The following is a 16,434-nucleotide window of genomic DNA, read 5'->3' on the forward strand; positions in this document are numbered from 1 at the left end:
GAAAGATGTTGTGAAACTTGAAAGGGTTCTGAAAAGGTTTACAAGGATGTTGGAGGATTTGAGCTATAGGGAGAGGCTTAACAGGCTGGGGCTGTTTTCCCTGGAGCGTCGGAGGCTGAGGGATGGCCTTATAGAGGTTTACAAAATTATGAGGGGCATGGATAGGATGAATAGACAAAGTCTTTTCCCTGGGGCCGGGGAGTCCAGAACTAGAGGGCATAGGTTTAGGGTGAGAGGGGAAAGATATAAAAGAGACCTACGGGGCAACTTTTTCACACAGAGTGTAGTACGTGTATGGAATGAGCTGCCAGAGGATGTGGTGGAGGCTGGTATAATTGCAACATTTAAGAGGCATTTGGATGGATATATGAATAGAAAGGGTTTGAAGGGATATGGGTCTGGTGCTGGCAGGTGGGACTAGATTGGGTTGGGATATCTGGTCGGCATGGACGGGTTGGACCGAAGGGTCTGTTTCATGCTGTACATCTCTATGACTCTATAACTGACCACTGCCCTTCCATGATTAAACTGAACTCTTCGACACCTCTGCCTTTATGACCTCTCTTCAAAAAAAACAGAAATAAAATAACCTTTTTAAAGTGACAGCATCATCACAGTTCGACAAAAAACCCATCTCCTTTTTTCTTTTAGCCCTTCCTACAAAATGTTGAATGGCCTTGGATACTCAGATCCAAATTTTTGTTACCCGGTACCAGGTCTACGTAATGACAATTCAGTCATAACCTATTTGCTTCAATTTATGCAAACAAATTATCAACCTTTGTACTAATGAGATATGCATTCAGACAGTATCTTTAATTCTGCTTTTTAAAACATTATTCTCTGTTCTGATCCTATTTGAAGCTTATTTTTGCTTTGTATTTTGTTTTGGCTTTCTACTCTTCTACTTTCTTTTGCCATTTATGTTTCCATGGAAAATAACCTCCCTTTTAGGTTCCATCCCTCTGCCATCAAGCTTTACCACTCCTCACTAGGATGTTATCCTTGATCCAGTTAAGATGTAACCCACCCATCTTATCCCGACACCCTAACTTGCTCCAAAACTGATCTCACTGTCTCAAAAATTGAATATCTTCCTTCCTACACTAGTTCACCAACCACATGTTCAATCACTTAGTTCTCCAATTTCTATGAACACGAGCATGCAGGATGGGAAGTAATCCTGAGAATTCAAATTTTAGGAGGTCCTGTTTTTGAATCTGCTTTCAGGGCCTTATTCCCCTTCCTACCCAAGTCATTGGTAATGATATCCACTACAGCTTCTGGTTGTTCACTTCCCCCAGATGAATATCCTGCAACTGCTTCATGACATGTCACACACTGGCACCAGGGAGCCATGTGCATGTCGCCATGCTGCTCCTTCCTCCATTCAGAGTCATTCTGCAAATAGCTTTCCAAGATATTGACCATTCTCACAATGGATGATCCTGTATGCTGAAAACCCTAAATCATTTCAGAGTACAGGCTCTGTATCAATTCATCCAATGATTGCCCTTGACTCTGTAGTGCCTCAGGGATGTTAAAGTTGGAAACTCATTTGTCTCTGACACTCCACGGTGATGGTCTATCTGTGACTCATGAATTTCAACATCTTCACTTAGTGAAGTATGGCTGTATCTGTCCTCTGGGATGGCACAGTGTAGGACTGTGTTGGGACACTCAGCAATTCTTCCACTATTAACCCTGCAGGACACATAGGATGCCAGTGATGAGAACTCAGGGTGTTCAGCAAATACATTAGTACAAACAATTTCCTTGATGACAGCAGTTCAAGAACAGGCTTAGTTGGAGACAAAAAAACTGTCAACGCTGGAATCTAAGGTAGACAAGCAGAAGGCTGAAAGAACACAGCAAGCCAGGCAGCATCAGGAAATGGAGAAGTGAACGTTTGGATGTAACCCTTCTTCAGAACTTGGGGTGGGTGTAAAGGGAGCTGCAGATAAAAGGAGGGGTGAGGGGTGGCAGGGTGGTGAGGTAGAAATAGGTGAACACAAGTAGAGAGTATGACCTACTTGGTCGATGGGAGGAATGAATCCGGTTGGTGGCTGGAAGGAAGGGTTGATCAGAGGAATGGAAGGGAGGGGGAGGGGGAGGAGCGGGGGAGGGGCAGGGAAGGGAGTCGGGTGATGGGAAGGAAGGTTATTTGAAACTGGAGAACTCAATGTTGAGTCTTCCAGACTGTAGGTTGGCCAGGCAAAAGATGAGGTGTTGTTTCTCCAACTTGCGGTCTGATTCACTGTGGCAATGGAGGAGGCCAAGGCTGGTCATGTCAGAAAGGGAGTGGGAAGGCAAATTAAAATGAGCAGTGACAGGATTGTCAGGTTGGCCCTTGTGGGCCTGGCTGAATTCTCGGTGAAACGTGCTGAGTTTACATTTGGTCTCACCGATGTGGATAAGACCATATCAGGAGCACCAGATACAGAAAACTAGGTTGCTTCTCCTCATATGGTATTCTCCACATCGGTGAAACCAAACGTAAACTTAGGGATTGTTTCGCTGAGCATCTTAGCGAGGCCTGTAGGGACTGACCTGACCTCCCAATCACCCCCCATTTTAATTTGTCTTCCCATTACCTGTCCAACATCACCATCCTTGGCCTTCTCCAGTGCTGCAGTGAATCAGATTGTAAATTGGAGAAACAGCATCTCAGCTCCCACCTGGCAGCCTACAGCCCAGAAGATTCAACATTGAGTTTTCCAATTTCAAATAATCTCCTTTCCCATCCCCAGACTCCTGTACCAGCCCGTCCCCCAACTTCCATTCCTCTGATCGACCCTTTCTTCCAGCCACCAGCTGGATTCATTCCTCCCATCAACCAACCAGTCATGTTCACCTATCACTACCTCACTACCCTTTCCCCGCACTCACCTTTTTCTGTATCTCACCTGAAACCAGCCTCCAGTCCTGAAGAAGGGTTACACCCGAAATGTTGACTTCTCCACCTCCTGATGCTGTCTGGCTTGCTGTGTTTTTCCAGCCTCCTGCTTGTCTATTCAAGAGCAGGCTGCATGGTGGCTTAGTGGTTAACATTGCAGCCTCCAGTTTCCTCCCACAGTTCAAAGATGTACAGGTTAGGTGGATTGCCCATGCTAAATTCCCCATAGTGTCCAGGGTTGTGAGGGTTAGCCATGGGAAATGCAAGTTTACAAGGATAGGGTAGGGGGATGAGTCTGGGTGGGATGCTCTTCATAGAGTTGGTGTGGATCTGGTAGCCAAATGGCCTGTTTCTACACTGTAGGGTTTCTGTGAGCCACTGATCACATTAGGTATGAGTTTTTTTCGTGACCTTCATTTGAAGATAGAATTATCAAGTGACCCTGCTCGTCATGACCCCTCAATTTGAATTTGCCCACAATCTGCCATCTTGACACCTTCATGATCCCCAGTGGTGCCTCTTCTATCAGTGACAGGCTGATTAGGTCTTCCAAGTCACCATTCCATCCAATTCATTTCAAAGCTATTGTGAGTTCTGTTTTCCTGCAGTTTGAAAAAGAATCAAGTAGCCAGATCTCCCTCACCCAATTCAGTATGACATTGATCAGGACTGTTAGACTCCTCAATGATACCCACTGTTCAATTGTGCCTAGCATGTGAGGGTGCCTGGTGTCTCAGTGATTCAATTAAGCACTTGTTCTGTAAATGTAAAGGCAAACAATGGGCACTCAGTTTAAATGACACACGTGCATGCTGCTGCATCCAGAGTTAGAGGTCTGTCACCCAGATGTCACATCCCACTCATCGTTTTTGATTTTATATCTTTTACGCCATTGGATCCAAGTCCTCCAGGTTAACTTGTCAAGAGAGGCATGAGAGAATCTGCCGATGGCTGCTGCTTGCTTTCAGAAAAGCCCTGAGTTGCTATGTCCCATGCCACACTGATCTTATCCCCACTAATTATCATAGAATCCCTAGTGTGAAAGCAGGGCATTCAGCCCATCCAGTCCACACCAATTCTCCAAACAGCAACCAACCCAGATCCACTCTATCCCTGCTTTTCCTGTAGCTAATCCACTTAGCCTGTACATCCCTGGATACTACAGGCAATTTAGCATGGTCAATTCACCTGACCTGCACATCTTTAGCCTCTAGGAGGGAACTGACACAGACACAGGGAGAATGTGCAAACTCCACACCGCCACCCAAGAATGGAATTGAACCTGGGACCCTGGTGCTGTGAGGCAGCAGTAGCTAACCAATGAGCCACCATGCCACCCAATTGAGCATTAAATTTGTTCCCAGATTAGTTAGGCATTTTAAATTTCAAAATGATTGCATCATTGACATTAGCACGATGCAAAGTTCTGACGCAGAACATTCTGGGTATCTGATTCCCAATTCAAGATTGAAAATTAGCCAATGTAAAGAGACAAAAATGGACACCACATTCTAGACTGGATCAAGCAAAGTTTTATTTTTAATGACACTATGCTGCTTTTAGTTTTATACTATCGTCTCTTTCTCTCACAATATTCTATTTACTTTACTATATCCTCTTGGCACAATTCCCGGACCTTTAAAACTTCATCCATTATAACATCTGAGTTGCTTAAGGAATATGTATTCAGAATTCACTGTGGTACACACATGCTTGGCATATCACAATATGAAAACATAACTTGTTTATTATTTTAAATTATTAATTCTAATGAATGGTTCTTGAAATACCACATTGTCCTTTATACGATTTTATAAATCATGGCAGGAAAATTTCAATTTCTTAAAATAATCTATCATGTACTTTAAGGTATTTTGAATACTATTACACAAGAGACAAAGACAAATCTAGTTTGAAGCATGTTTAACTCCTGGACAGGTCTCTAAAGTATTTCATATGATTTAAATTTTGATGTGTGGATATGCAGGTAAATGTGGTATCCATTTTACACAGCACAATTACATACTTATTATCACCATCGCTGAAGATAGGCAGAGTTGATATTTCTTCCCCTGTTCTTTTGGCTGTGTCCATAAACAATATAATCTCAAACTAATAGACACATTTCAGCTAAATCTGGTACTCAGATGGGGTATGGCTCAAAGAAGAACGGATTTGTTTTCAAATGACGATGTGGTTCCCGATCCTGGATTTTTTTTGAAAGACTGTTAACATTGGAGATGGGGAAAATTTACTTTCTTTAACTAATACAAGCCGTTTGATTTAGAATGCTGTTGATTATTCCACTATGTTGGGAAGCAACTCAGCCGCAGTGATGGAATTTGGAAACTATAAAAATATGAGCAGAATTTTTAGAGTAGATTGTTGAATATGGATTGACCTGAAGACTCTTCCGTGAAGTGGAATCTGTAAACAAAATGATTTCTTTTGTCAGCGTTGTAGTTGCAGCACATCAATCAAATAGAGAAAAGCTTCAAGGAAGAACTACCTAATTGCAATAATATTGAGTTAACACAGTAAGGCCTACTGAGTGACATCTTCACTTGTTTCATTTATTCTTCGTGGGTTTGATGAGGGATATTAGTCAGGATGTTGAAAGAAATTTGTCCTTCTTTTAGTGGTGTTGTGGGACTTTTTAATATACCCACAGCAGCAAAACGAATATAGAACAGTACCTGCGAAATAAGCACGTCCCATAGGGTTGACAATTCTACTCTATATCAAAACTAATCTTAAAATGTGCCCATTTTACTTAAAGGCATCATACTGTGCATAACATTTTGCTTTAATTTACTGCAAATTGTTCTCTGGCAGTACTCAAGTAGTGTCACCAAGGATTTTAATATTCTTCCAAGTACTATAAAGCGGGACATGTAACAATTTGAAACTGTGTGATGGCAATCAACAGAAGCTGAAATTTCTGACAAAATATAGGTTATGTAGATTGCAAAAGTACATAATCCACTGTCTTTAAAATGTTTTGATAAATGCAACTGCTGTTCATAGAAAATATGATTTAAGAATTAGCTTAATGATGTCATCCAATATCAGTGGTGTAAATTGCTTAGACTTTATGGTCATGGTTTATTAAAGCACCTGACCCCTTTGTTAGATTATAGTCATGTAGCCCCATTTACAAGTATCAATTATCCAGTGTTGCTACTGCTGGACAAAAATATATGTGTTTCTGAAAAGGTTAGTAACTGAAATTGACTGTCTCTCTTTTGATGCGAAGATGGCATTGGCATTTTTCTAAACAATGACAGTTAATAAAAAAACGTAATCTTTCAAACTTAATCTCATTAATTTTAAGTATTTTAATGAGGCAAATGCAAAATGTTTAGTGAACGGAGTAAAGTCATGTTTTGCTTGCATAATCCATCATTGGTATGGTGACTAATTATTGTAATTTGTTGCATGTGCTAAGTCCACATTTTATTATCACTGACGTGATGCTGCAAATCCTATCTTAAGTGCTTAACTGAGGCAGTGTGTTTCAGGTTTGCAGTTGTGAATGCAATGTGTACACACAGCTGTAGAGCCCTAGTAAGAGTGTGAACATTTGGAATTTAACAGTATGGGTCATAGGTTTCATTTTGACATGTGTCAGCTGTCAGGACCTAGTGTCAGTTTCATAACTGAAATTTCATGTCATCTGATTAATGGCTTTAATTAAGAAAAGAACCCAGGCATGTGAGGAGTGCAATGGCTGAGAGTTCTTGTTTTCAGCCTCGGTTTTCTTACTGCAAAGCTCATCCTTCTAAATTTACGCTCAATTTTCTTCTCTTTTAGGCAGAAGAGACCAAGGTGCAGTTAGAAGGGGTGCAAGTTGAACTGAAGACCATGAGAACGAAATATAATCTTGCAATAAATGAGGTATGAACAATAAATTGAAACTTTTTGAAAATCAAAATATATGTAATGTGTAGTCATGTGCTATCATTTATAATCAGTAAGTAAATTTAGCCTTTATTTCTGCCTTAAAGCTGACATAATTGGATATTTGATGAAACAAAGGTTTTTCATGTATTTTGATATCAGTTAAGCTGTGAGCTACTCATTGTCTTGTCCACCTGTCTGGTCTGATATGCCTTTGAGGCAGTCATTGCACTTTGAATCAGTTTTAATGTCTGATAGCGTTCTAATATTTTAAAGGTGCCATTTTGAAATTGTGCAGCACAGTGTTATAATGTGAGCAGGTGTGAACATGTAGTCAAAGAGAGCCACCAACTGGGTGTTATGTGGTATCACAACAATGTTGACTACGTTTTAAATTTCATAGTGTATGCCAGACACAAATCCAAATTTAGCTTTTGAGACTTAACGATGATCACATAGAAATTAGAATAAATGTTTCAGATGTTGTCAATTCACATGTTAATGATTAGGGTGATGAGGGTGGATCTCACTGTGGGAATTAACTGATAAGAACTAGACTTATAGTGAGGAACATGTTAAGTAATTAATTTGCACAACAGCAATTCAGCTGTGATCTTGCCTTTGTTTCTGTTGAATCTACTAAATAGCAATTCGATGACTATAAAGCACGCAATTGGATATGGTGAGGATTCTGCAGTAATTTAAGTTATTTGTCTTTCTTAAAAGGACAATAGTTCCAGTAAAACGATTGTTTCTGTGAATTTAGTATTCATGTTGCATAAAATCGTCCCCTTCAAGGTTTCAAGCAATATAATGACTATCACATTTACTACCTCTTTCACAAATGGGAAAATATTATACTGTAACCTCTGATCCATTGTCAGCCCATTAAAAAACAGATATTTTTTCCCTGAGATTTGTTTTTTTTAATTCACTTTGCAATTTTGCAGAGGACTGTTCATTGCTGAATGTCCAAACATTATTTTATTATAAGTATTGTGATTTTAAAAATTGACTAGAGCATGAATATTGATTATATAGGTGATTTTCCTGATACATAGGAGTCCAAGAAGAACAGATTACCTATTATTTCTGAGACAATATTCAATCATTTAAATGAAACTCATCCATATGGAAAATGGTGTGAAAATACAAATTCAAGAACCTGAAGACTGCACACAATGAATTGGAAAAAGGCTCACCTTTCGGATTTCAGTTAAAAGTTCTACCTGCCGTAATTGTTTATTTACATCTGACGGCTTCGCAAATTAAGTGCACTTTTGAGCCAAAGAAGAAAGCTTCCAAAGGAAGTATGTTTTTTTTCCCAAATACCTCTCCCTTTAACAGAAGAAATAATATATTTGTCTTCCATTTACTGGTCTTTGTATTGTGAAAATATCAATTTTCCTGCCAGCAGGAAGATCCTTCAGTAAGGTTTCCCTCTCTCCAAAGTATCTTCCTGTATCAATTATACATCCCGGAGTAGCTCCATTGCAACCAGTAAGCTGAAAAGGGTAAAGGGAGGCTTCAAATCACTTTGAAGCTGTTCAAGCTTGAGAAACCATGCTGCAGGCTGAATAATTTGCATTCCCTGCCTGTAGCATTGTTTGCTGGATTCAGGTAGGTCTGGAAATGGTCCTCTTGCTGGCTGGCTTTTGTGCTCCAAATGTCTGCAATGGAGGTTCTGAATGATATTTTCCATAATTAATGCTATTGAAGTATCATAGCAGGACAGAAAACATAATACATCTATACTTCATAGTTCTATCAAAAATCTTTCATTATTCTTCTGAAAAGTGCTTTTAGATAAGTTGCTTTATAAATCATACTCCTAACTTGTGACTTACAGATTGATTTGTCAGTGAGAAATAGCAGTAACATTTGCCATAACATGGGGTGGGACGGTGGCTCAGTGGTTAACACTGCTGCCTCACAGCACCAGGCACCCGGGTTCAATTCCCATCTTGGGTGACTGTCTGTGTGGAGTTTGCACATTCTCCCTGTGTCTACGTGGGTTTCATCCGGGTGCTCCAGTTTCCTCCCACAATCCAAAAGATGTGCAGAGTAGGTGAACTGGCCATGCTAAATTGCCCACAGTGTTAGGTACGTTAGTCATGGGTAAATATAGGGGAATGGGTCTGGGTGGGTTGCTCTTCGGAGGGTCGGTGTGGATTTGTTTGCCCGAAGGGTCTGTTTCCATACTGTAGGAAATCTAAAAATAACATTTAAAAATCTCTGCTCTGACCCCACAGTTGATGGCTGTACCTCATTAATGCTTGAATTGAATATAGATTAGATTACTTACAGTGTGGAAACAGTCCCTTCGGCCCAACAAGTCCACACTGACCCGCTGAAGCACAACACACCCAGACCCCATTCTCCTACATTTACCCCTTACACCTAACACTACGGGCAATTTAGCTCGGCCAATTCACCTAACCTGCACATTTTTGGACTGTGGGAGGAAACCGGAGGAAACCCACGCAGACATGGGGAGAATGTGCAAACTCCACATAGTCAGTCGCCTGAGGCGGGAATTGAACCCAGGTCTCTGGCGCTGTGAGGCAGCAGTGCTAGCCACTGTGCCACCGTGCCACCCACGAATCCATATAGCATGGATTTTGCGATAAACTCAACTAATGCCCATGAGTACCCATTAGAACTAAAATAAAAATATAAAGAGACAAAAAATAGAGATTGCTGGAATAGCTCAGCAGGTCTGGTAGCATCTATGGAGAGAAATCAGAGTTTATGTTTCATTTGAGAGTGTGGTGAAGGAAAAGCACAGCAGGCCAGGCAGCATCCAAGGAGCAGGAGAATTGATGTTTTGGGCAAAAGCCCTTCATCTTTATGCATGGCTTGGTGGCTCAGTTGTTAGCACTGCTGCCTCACAGCAGCAGGGACCCAGGTTTGATTCCCACCTTGGGTGACTGTGCAAACTGCACACAGACATTCTCCCCATGTCTGCATGGGTTTCCTCCGGGTGTTCCAGTTTCCTCCCACAATCCAAAGAAGTGTAGGTCAGGTGAGTTGACTGCACTAAATTGCCCTTACTGTTAGGGTAAATATAGGGTAGGGGAATGGATCTGCGTTGATGTGGACTTGATGGGCCAAAGGACTAGTTTCCATACTGTAGGGAATCTAATCTAATCTCGAAACGTTGATTCTCCTGCTTCTTGGATGCTGCCTGGCCTGCTGTGCTTTTCCAGCACCGCACTATCGACCCTAATCTCCAGCATCAGCAGTCCTCACTTTTTGCCTAGTTTATTAGATTAGATTACTTACAGTGTGGAAACAGGCCCTTCGGCCCAACAAGTCCACACCGACCCTCCAAAGACCAACCCACCCAGACCCATTCCCCTGCATTTATCCCTTCACCTAACACTACGGGCAATTTAGCATGGCCAATTCACCTAACCTGCACATTTTTGGGCTGTGGGTAGGAAACCGGAGCACCCAGAGGAAACCCATGCAGACAGAGGGAGTATGTGCAAACTCCACACAGACAGTTGCCTAAGGCAGGAATTGAACCCGGGTCTCTTGCGCTGTGAGGCAGCAGTGCTAACCCCTGTGCCACTGTGCCGCCCACGGTGGCATGTTTCAGGTCAAGTGACCCTGCATCAGAACTGATGGTAACTAGGAAAATATTGGTTTATATGCAGAACATAGGGTGGGGGTGGGCATAAGGAGTAAACAATAGGTGGGGATAGAATCCAAAAAGAGAGTGAAAAGAAGTTAGATAGATAAAGGAATGGAATACAATCTGGCTAGGAGGGTGAATAGCTGTCAATGGGGACTGTTAGTGGCTTAGAATGGGTTGTGTAATAACAAACCATGTGATAACGAGGCCTACTTATGGGGTTGGGATATGGACACTGGAGTGCTAAAGGTATTGAACTTGATATTGAGTTTGGAAGGCTTCAAGGTCACCAGGCGGAAAATAAATATTGTTCTTCCAGCTTGCACTGAGTTTGGCTGGCCAGATGTTGACCAGGGAACAGGGTGGTATGTGAAGTGGCAGGCAAGTGGAAGTTCCAGGATCTTTTTTGCAAACAGTGCACAAGCGTTCTGTGAAGCGGTCACCCAGTCTACGCTTTGTTTCGTCAGTGTAGAGGAGACTATAAAGAGCTGGAAATACTTAACACGTCCAACAGCTTATCTGTGGAGAGAAATAGTTAACATTTTCAGTTGAGTATGAGTTCTTCAGAATTGAAGATAAGTGATGGCTGAAATGAGGGAGGAAGGACAAAAAGAAAGGCTCAGACTAGTAAAGAGGTTAGATGACAAAGATGGTAAAAACAATGACTGCAAATGCTGGAAACCAGAGTCGAGATTAGAGTGGTGCTGGAAAAGCACAGCAGTTCAGGCAGCATCCGAGGAGCAGTAAAATCGATGTTTCGGGCAAAAGCCCTTCATCAAGAATACAGGCAGAGAGCCTGTATCTCTCCTCTCTTCAAGCTCTCTGCCTGTATTCCTGATGATGGGCTTTTGCCCGAAACATCGATTTTACTGCTCCTCGGATGCTGCCTGAACTGCTGTGCTTTTCCAGCACCACTCTAATCTAGACCCGAGATGACAAAGATGTCATGGAAGAAAATGAAAACGGAGTGAAAGTGATTGTAGTAAAGAAACAAAACATTTGCAGAGTGGTGTGAATGAAAAAGAATAAACAACTTTGTCTAAAAGCATAAACATAAGCATAAAAAGATTCAGACCAGCATATCCAAAAAAAATCAAAATAAAGGACAGAGTTCATCATCTGAAACTGTTTTACTCAGTATTCAGTCCAGAAGTCTGTAAAGACCTTAATCAGCAGGTGAGGTACTGTTCCTCAAGATGGCATTGAGCTTCACATGAACACTGCAATAGACTGAAGACAGGAATGTGAAGGTGACAAGGTAGAGAATTAAAATGGCAAGCAACTAGAAGATCAGGGTTATGCTTATGCACTGAGGGTCTGAGAAAGGGTCACTTGACTTGAAGTATTAACTCTGTTTTCTCTCCACAGAGGCTGCCAGACCTGCTGAGTTTCCCCTTCAGAAGGCTGTTTGGGTAGAGGAGGGAATGCTAAGTTTTATAATTACATAATACTGCACATGGAAGAAATGGTGGAGAATGATCTTTTGAATGTGGTTCATGATGGAGTGGAAAATAAGGACAAAGGGAACGGTGTGGTGATTTAGGAGGGGAGGGGCAGGGGTGAAAGCAGAAATGCAATAACTGGATCGGACACAGTTGAATACCTTGTCACCTAGTTGACAGCAATCCTCAGCTAGGGTAAAAGGAAAATATTGTTGTGGAAGGTAGCATCATTACAACGGATGCAATGAAGATTGAAAAACTCGGATAATGGATTGAAGTCCTTGCAGGAGGCACAGTGTAAGTGTAATTGAAGTAGTAATGGTAGTTGATGAGTTTAACGAATGGAGTATGTTCTTCCTTAGAATTGTGGTTGTCTTCCTGCAAATTGTGTCTTTAAGTGAAATGACTTTAATCTAATCACATTTTCTCATTAAAATCAATGTAAAAGCTGTAGTTAGGTTCTATAAGATTTTTCTCATCAAAAATAATACATTAAAATATTAGACCCTGTAAACTGAAATACTTTACTGAATTCCTTTAGTTGTACTAATAAACTTTTTAAACCAAAATAAAATTTAAAATATCCAATAAAAGAAACAGCAACTTTCTACTTTAACTCTTGCCTACTCTGACCCTGCTTACTACTGAACCTGCTCACTGACACAGATCTCACTGTTTGACCATCCTGGTCACTGTGGCCGCTTCTTCTCATCAACTCTCCACCTGCAGCCTCAATCATTCCCTAACCAAATTCTTGCTCCTGATCCACCAACATGCTGCCCACTGACATAACCTCTCACTAATCCTTCTTGTTGCCAAACCCCACAATCCCGACTCTGCTGCTGACCTCTTTTCCCTTCTCAGCCTTGTGGTGAGTGAGGGAGCTGTGCTTACGCAAGGACCCTGAGGATACAACTACAATGTGGAAATTGATTCCAGCAACTTTAGTTTGGCACATCTGTACCATAAGGATTTATTTGAGCGGGGGGACCTAGAATCAGGGGATGTAGAGTCAGTATGGATAGAGCTGAGAAATTCTAAGGGTAAAAAGACCCTCTTGGGAGTTATCTACAGGCCCCCAAACAGTAGTCTGGATGTCGGATGTAAGTTGAATCAGGAGCTGAAATTGGCCTGTCGCAAAGATGTTACTACAGTTGTTATGTGGGATTTCAACATGCTGGTAGACTGGGAGAATCAGGATGGTATTGGACCTCAAGAAAGGGACTTTGTGGAGTGCCTCCGAGATGGATTCTTAGAACAGCTGGTGCTGGAGCCTACCAGGGAGAAGGCAATTCTGGATCTGGTATTGTGCAATGAACCAGAATTGATCAGCGACCTCGAAGTGAAGGAGCCATTGGGAAGTAGTGACCATAATACAATAAGCTTCAATCTGCAATTTGAGAGGGAGAGGGTGCAATCCGATGTAACAATATTTCTGTTGAATAAAGGGAACTATGGCGCTATGAGGGAGGAGCTGGCCAAAGTTCAATGGTGCAATACCTTAGCAGGGATGACAGTGGAGGAACAATGGCAGATATTTCTGTGTATAATGCAGAAGATGCAGGATCAGTTCTTCCAAAAAGGAAGAAAGATCCTAGGAGGAGGCATGGGTGGCCATGGCTGACGAGGGAAGTTAAGAAACACGGTGGCAGAGACCCGGGTTCATTTCCCACCTGAGGCGACTGACTGTGTAGAGTTTGCATATTCTCCCCGTGTCTGCGTGAGTTTCCTCCGGGTGCTCCGGTTTCCTCCCACAGTCCAAAGATGTGCAGGTCAGGTGATTTGGCCATGCTAAATTGCCCGTAGTGTTAGGTAAGGGGTAGATGTAGAGGTATGGGTGGGTTGCGCTTCGGTGGGGCGGTGTGGACTTGTTGGGCTGAAGGGCTTGTTTCCACACTGTAAGTAATCTAATCTAATCTAATCTAAGTAATCTAATCTAATCTAATCTTATAAAGTTAAAAGAGAAAAAGTATAACATAGCAAAGATAAGTGTGAAAACGGAGGACAGGGAAGCTTTTAAAGAACAACAGAGGATTACTAAGAAGGAAATACGCAGAGAAAAATGAGGTACGAAGGTAAACTGGTCAAAAATATAAAGGAGGATAGTAAAAGCATTTTTGGGTATGTGAAAGGCAAAAAAATGGTTAAGACTAAAATTGGGCCCTTGAAGACAGAAACAGGGGAATATATTACGGGGAACAAAGAAATGGTAGAAGAATTGAATTGGTACTTCAGATCTGTGTTCACTGGGAAAGACACAAGCAATCTCCCTGAGGTAACAGTGGCTGAAGGACCTGAACTTAAGGGAATTTATATTTGCCAGGAATTGGTGTTGGAGAGACTGTTAGGTCTGAAGGTTGATAAGCCCCCGGGGCCTGATGGTCTACATCCCAGGGTACGAAGGAGGTGGCTCGAGAAATCGTGGATGCGTTGGTGATTATTTTCTAGAGTTCGGGATCAGGTCCTGCGGATTGGAGGGTGGCTAATGTTGTACCACTTTTTAAGAAAGGTGGGAGAGAGAAAGCAGGAAATTATAGACCAGTTAAGTCTGACCTCAGTGGTGGGAAAGATGCTGGAGTCTATTATAAAGGATGAAATTACGACATATCTGGATAGTAGTAACAGGATAGGTCAGAGTCAGCATGGATTTATGAAGGGGAAATCATGCTTGACTAATCTTCTGGAATTTTTTGAGGATGTAACTCTGAAGATGGACGAGGGAGATCCAGTAGATGTAGTGTACCTGGACTTTCAGAAAGCTTTTGATAAAGTCCCACATAGGAGGTTAGTGAGCAACATTAGGGCGCATGGTATTGGGGGCAAAGTACTAACTTGGATTGAAAGTTGGTTGGCTGACAGGAAACAAAGAGTAGTGATAAACAGCTCCATTTCGGAATGGCAGGCAGTGACCAGTGGGGTACCACAGGAATCAGTGCTGGGACCACAGCTTTTTACAATAAATATAAATGATATAGAAGATGGTATTAGTAATAACATTAGCAAATTTGCTGATGATACTAAGCTGGGTGGCAGGGTGAAATGTGAGGAGGATGTTAGGAGATTATAGGGTAGACCATTTAGGACAGAGATGAGGAGAAATTTCTTCACCCAGAGAGTGGTGGCTGTGTGGAATGCTCTGCCCCAGAGGACAGTGGAGGCCCAGTCTCTGGATTCATTTAAGGAAGAGTTGGATAGAGCTCTCAAGGATAGTGGAATCAAGGGTTATGGAGATAAGGCAGGAACAGGTTACTGATTAAGGATGATCAGCCATGATCATATTGAATGGTGGTGCAGGCTTGAAGGGCAGAATGACCTACTCCTGCACCTATTGTCTATTGTCTATTGAAGTGAGACAAGTTCAAGAAGTAACTATTCAATGAGACAGCAAGTTTAGTCAGGAGGACAAGGGTGGTGCTGCACAGGGATTGATTAAGGGTTCTATCAGGAAGTATTCAGAAAGCCCTCAAACCGTTCTGGTGGAAGATAGAAATGTAGAATGGTTTGAAGTTAATGGTGAAGAGAGTTTGGGTGGGACTAGGAAACTAGAAATTGTCAAAATGATGGGCCGTGCAGAAACCAAACCAAATTAGAGTTGGTGGGCTCAATGAGAAGGTGCTCATCAGAAGAGTGGGATGCTTTTGTTTCTGAATCTGGAACTTGTCACACACGCGAGACCTTTGTATGTAATCTAGTCTAAGAACTCAGAGTAGTATTGAGAAAGTACATTGCCAGAAATGCTATCATTTGGACAAGGGCCAAGGTTTCAAACCAAGGTTTGAGAAGCCTGATCTGGCACATTATGCTTGCTTGTAATCCCAGCAGTTCACCAGAGAGATGCTGACAATGTAGAGTAAAAACAAAATCAGATTGTCTTTTCTTGTTGGACCAGTGCTTTGCAACACTTAGGACTGCCATATAGCTTTATATTCAATTTAATTTCAGTATTCACAAATCTCTTAGCTGCTGAAAGTCTGAGCCCAATGGTCACCCATGCATCCATTGTTTGATGTAAATGCTGGGAAATACAGTGTATACATAAATTATATTCATCTGACTATTTCGAGACAGTTTTGCTTGGTCATTGATGAAGAGGTGGTAAGCATGCAATTTTCTGCTGCTGTTTGTTTCAGAAAGGCTAATATCAGTGAGCCTGTGAAATATCTAGCTTTGAATTCTGAGTCACAGGAAGTCTTTTTTATGAGAACTTATTAAGTTTAACAATTTTGCTCAATGATTATTAATAATGATTTATTTTACTCTAATTCTAACAGTCATACAGGTAAATAAGCAGTTTACTTCTAAATATGCTATTCTGTGCTACCAGGCAAATTTTGCCTGCCGAGAAATGCTGACCTATTATATAATTTAAACAGATTGCCGTGAAAAATCTGGTTTATACTGATAGTGATAACAGATCAGAGACAACAATAATGTAGGAGACATGATAATTAAAGCTAAATAAATGCTTCTTTTTTCATTAGCAGTCCTTTTGTTGAGGTTTAAAATGCTACTTTTTGATAAAACAATAGTAGTGTTAATGCAAGTCATGAATCACT

At 41.5% G+C, this 16,434-nt stretch overlaps 1 protein-coding gene across 2 annotated transcripts in view; it reads left to right on the forward strand.

Moving 5' to 3' along the window:
• The window catches only part of pmfbp1 (polyamine modulated factor 1 binding protein 1), a 791,959-nt gene that overhangs the window by 384,732 nt on the left and 390,793 nt on the right, over positions 1-16,434 (forward strand). For both annotated transcript variants that reach the window (XM_087995767.1, XM_087995768.1), the window contains exon 14: positions 6,710-6,793. In XM_087995767.1, the coding sequence (XP_087851893.1) occupies positions 6,710-6,793 (84 nt within the window). The remainder of the gene's footprint in view (positions 1-6,709; positions 6,794-16,434) is intronic.

The sequence above is a fragment of the Chiloscyllium plagiosum genome, unplaced genomic scaffold (assembly GCF_037043375.1).
Source record: "Chiloscyllium plagiosum isolate Xiang-an unplaced genomic scaffold, Cpla_swu_hap1 HiC_scaffold_17, whole genome shotgun sequence".
Lineage (NCBI taxonomy): Eukaryota > Metazoa > Chordata > Chondrichthyes > Orectolobiformes > Hemiscylliidae > Chiloscyllium > Chiloscyllium plagiosum.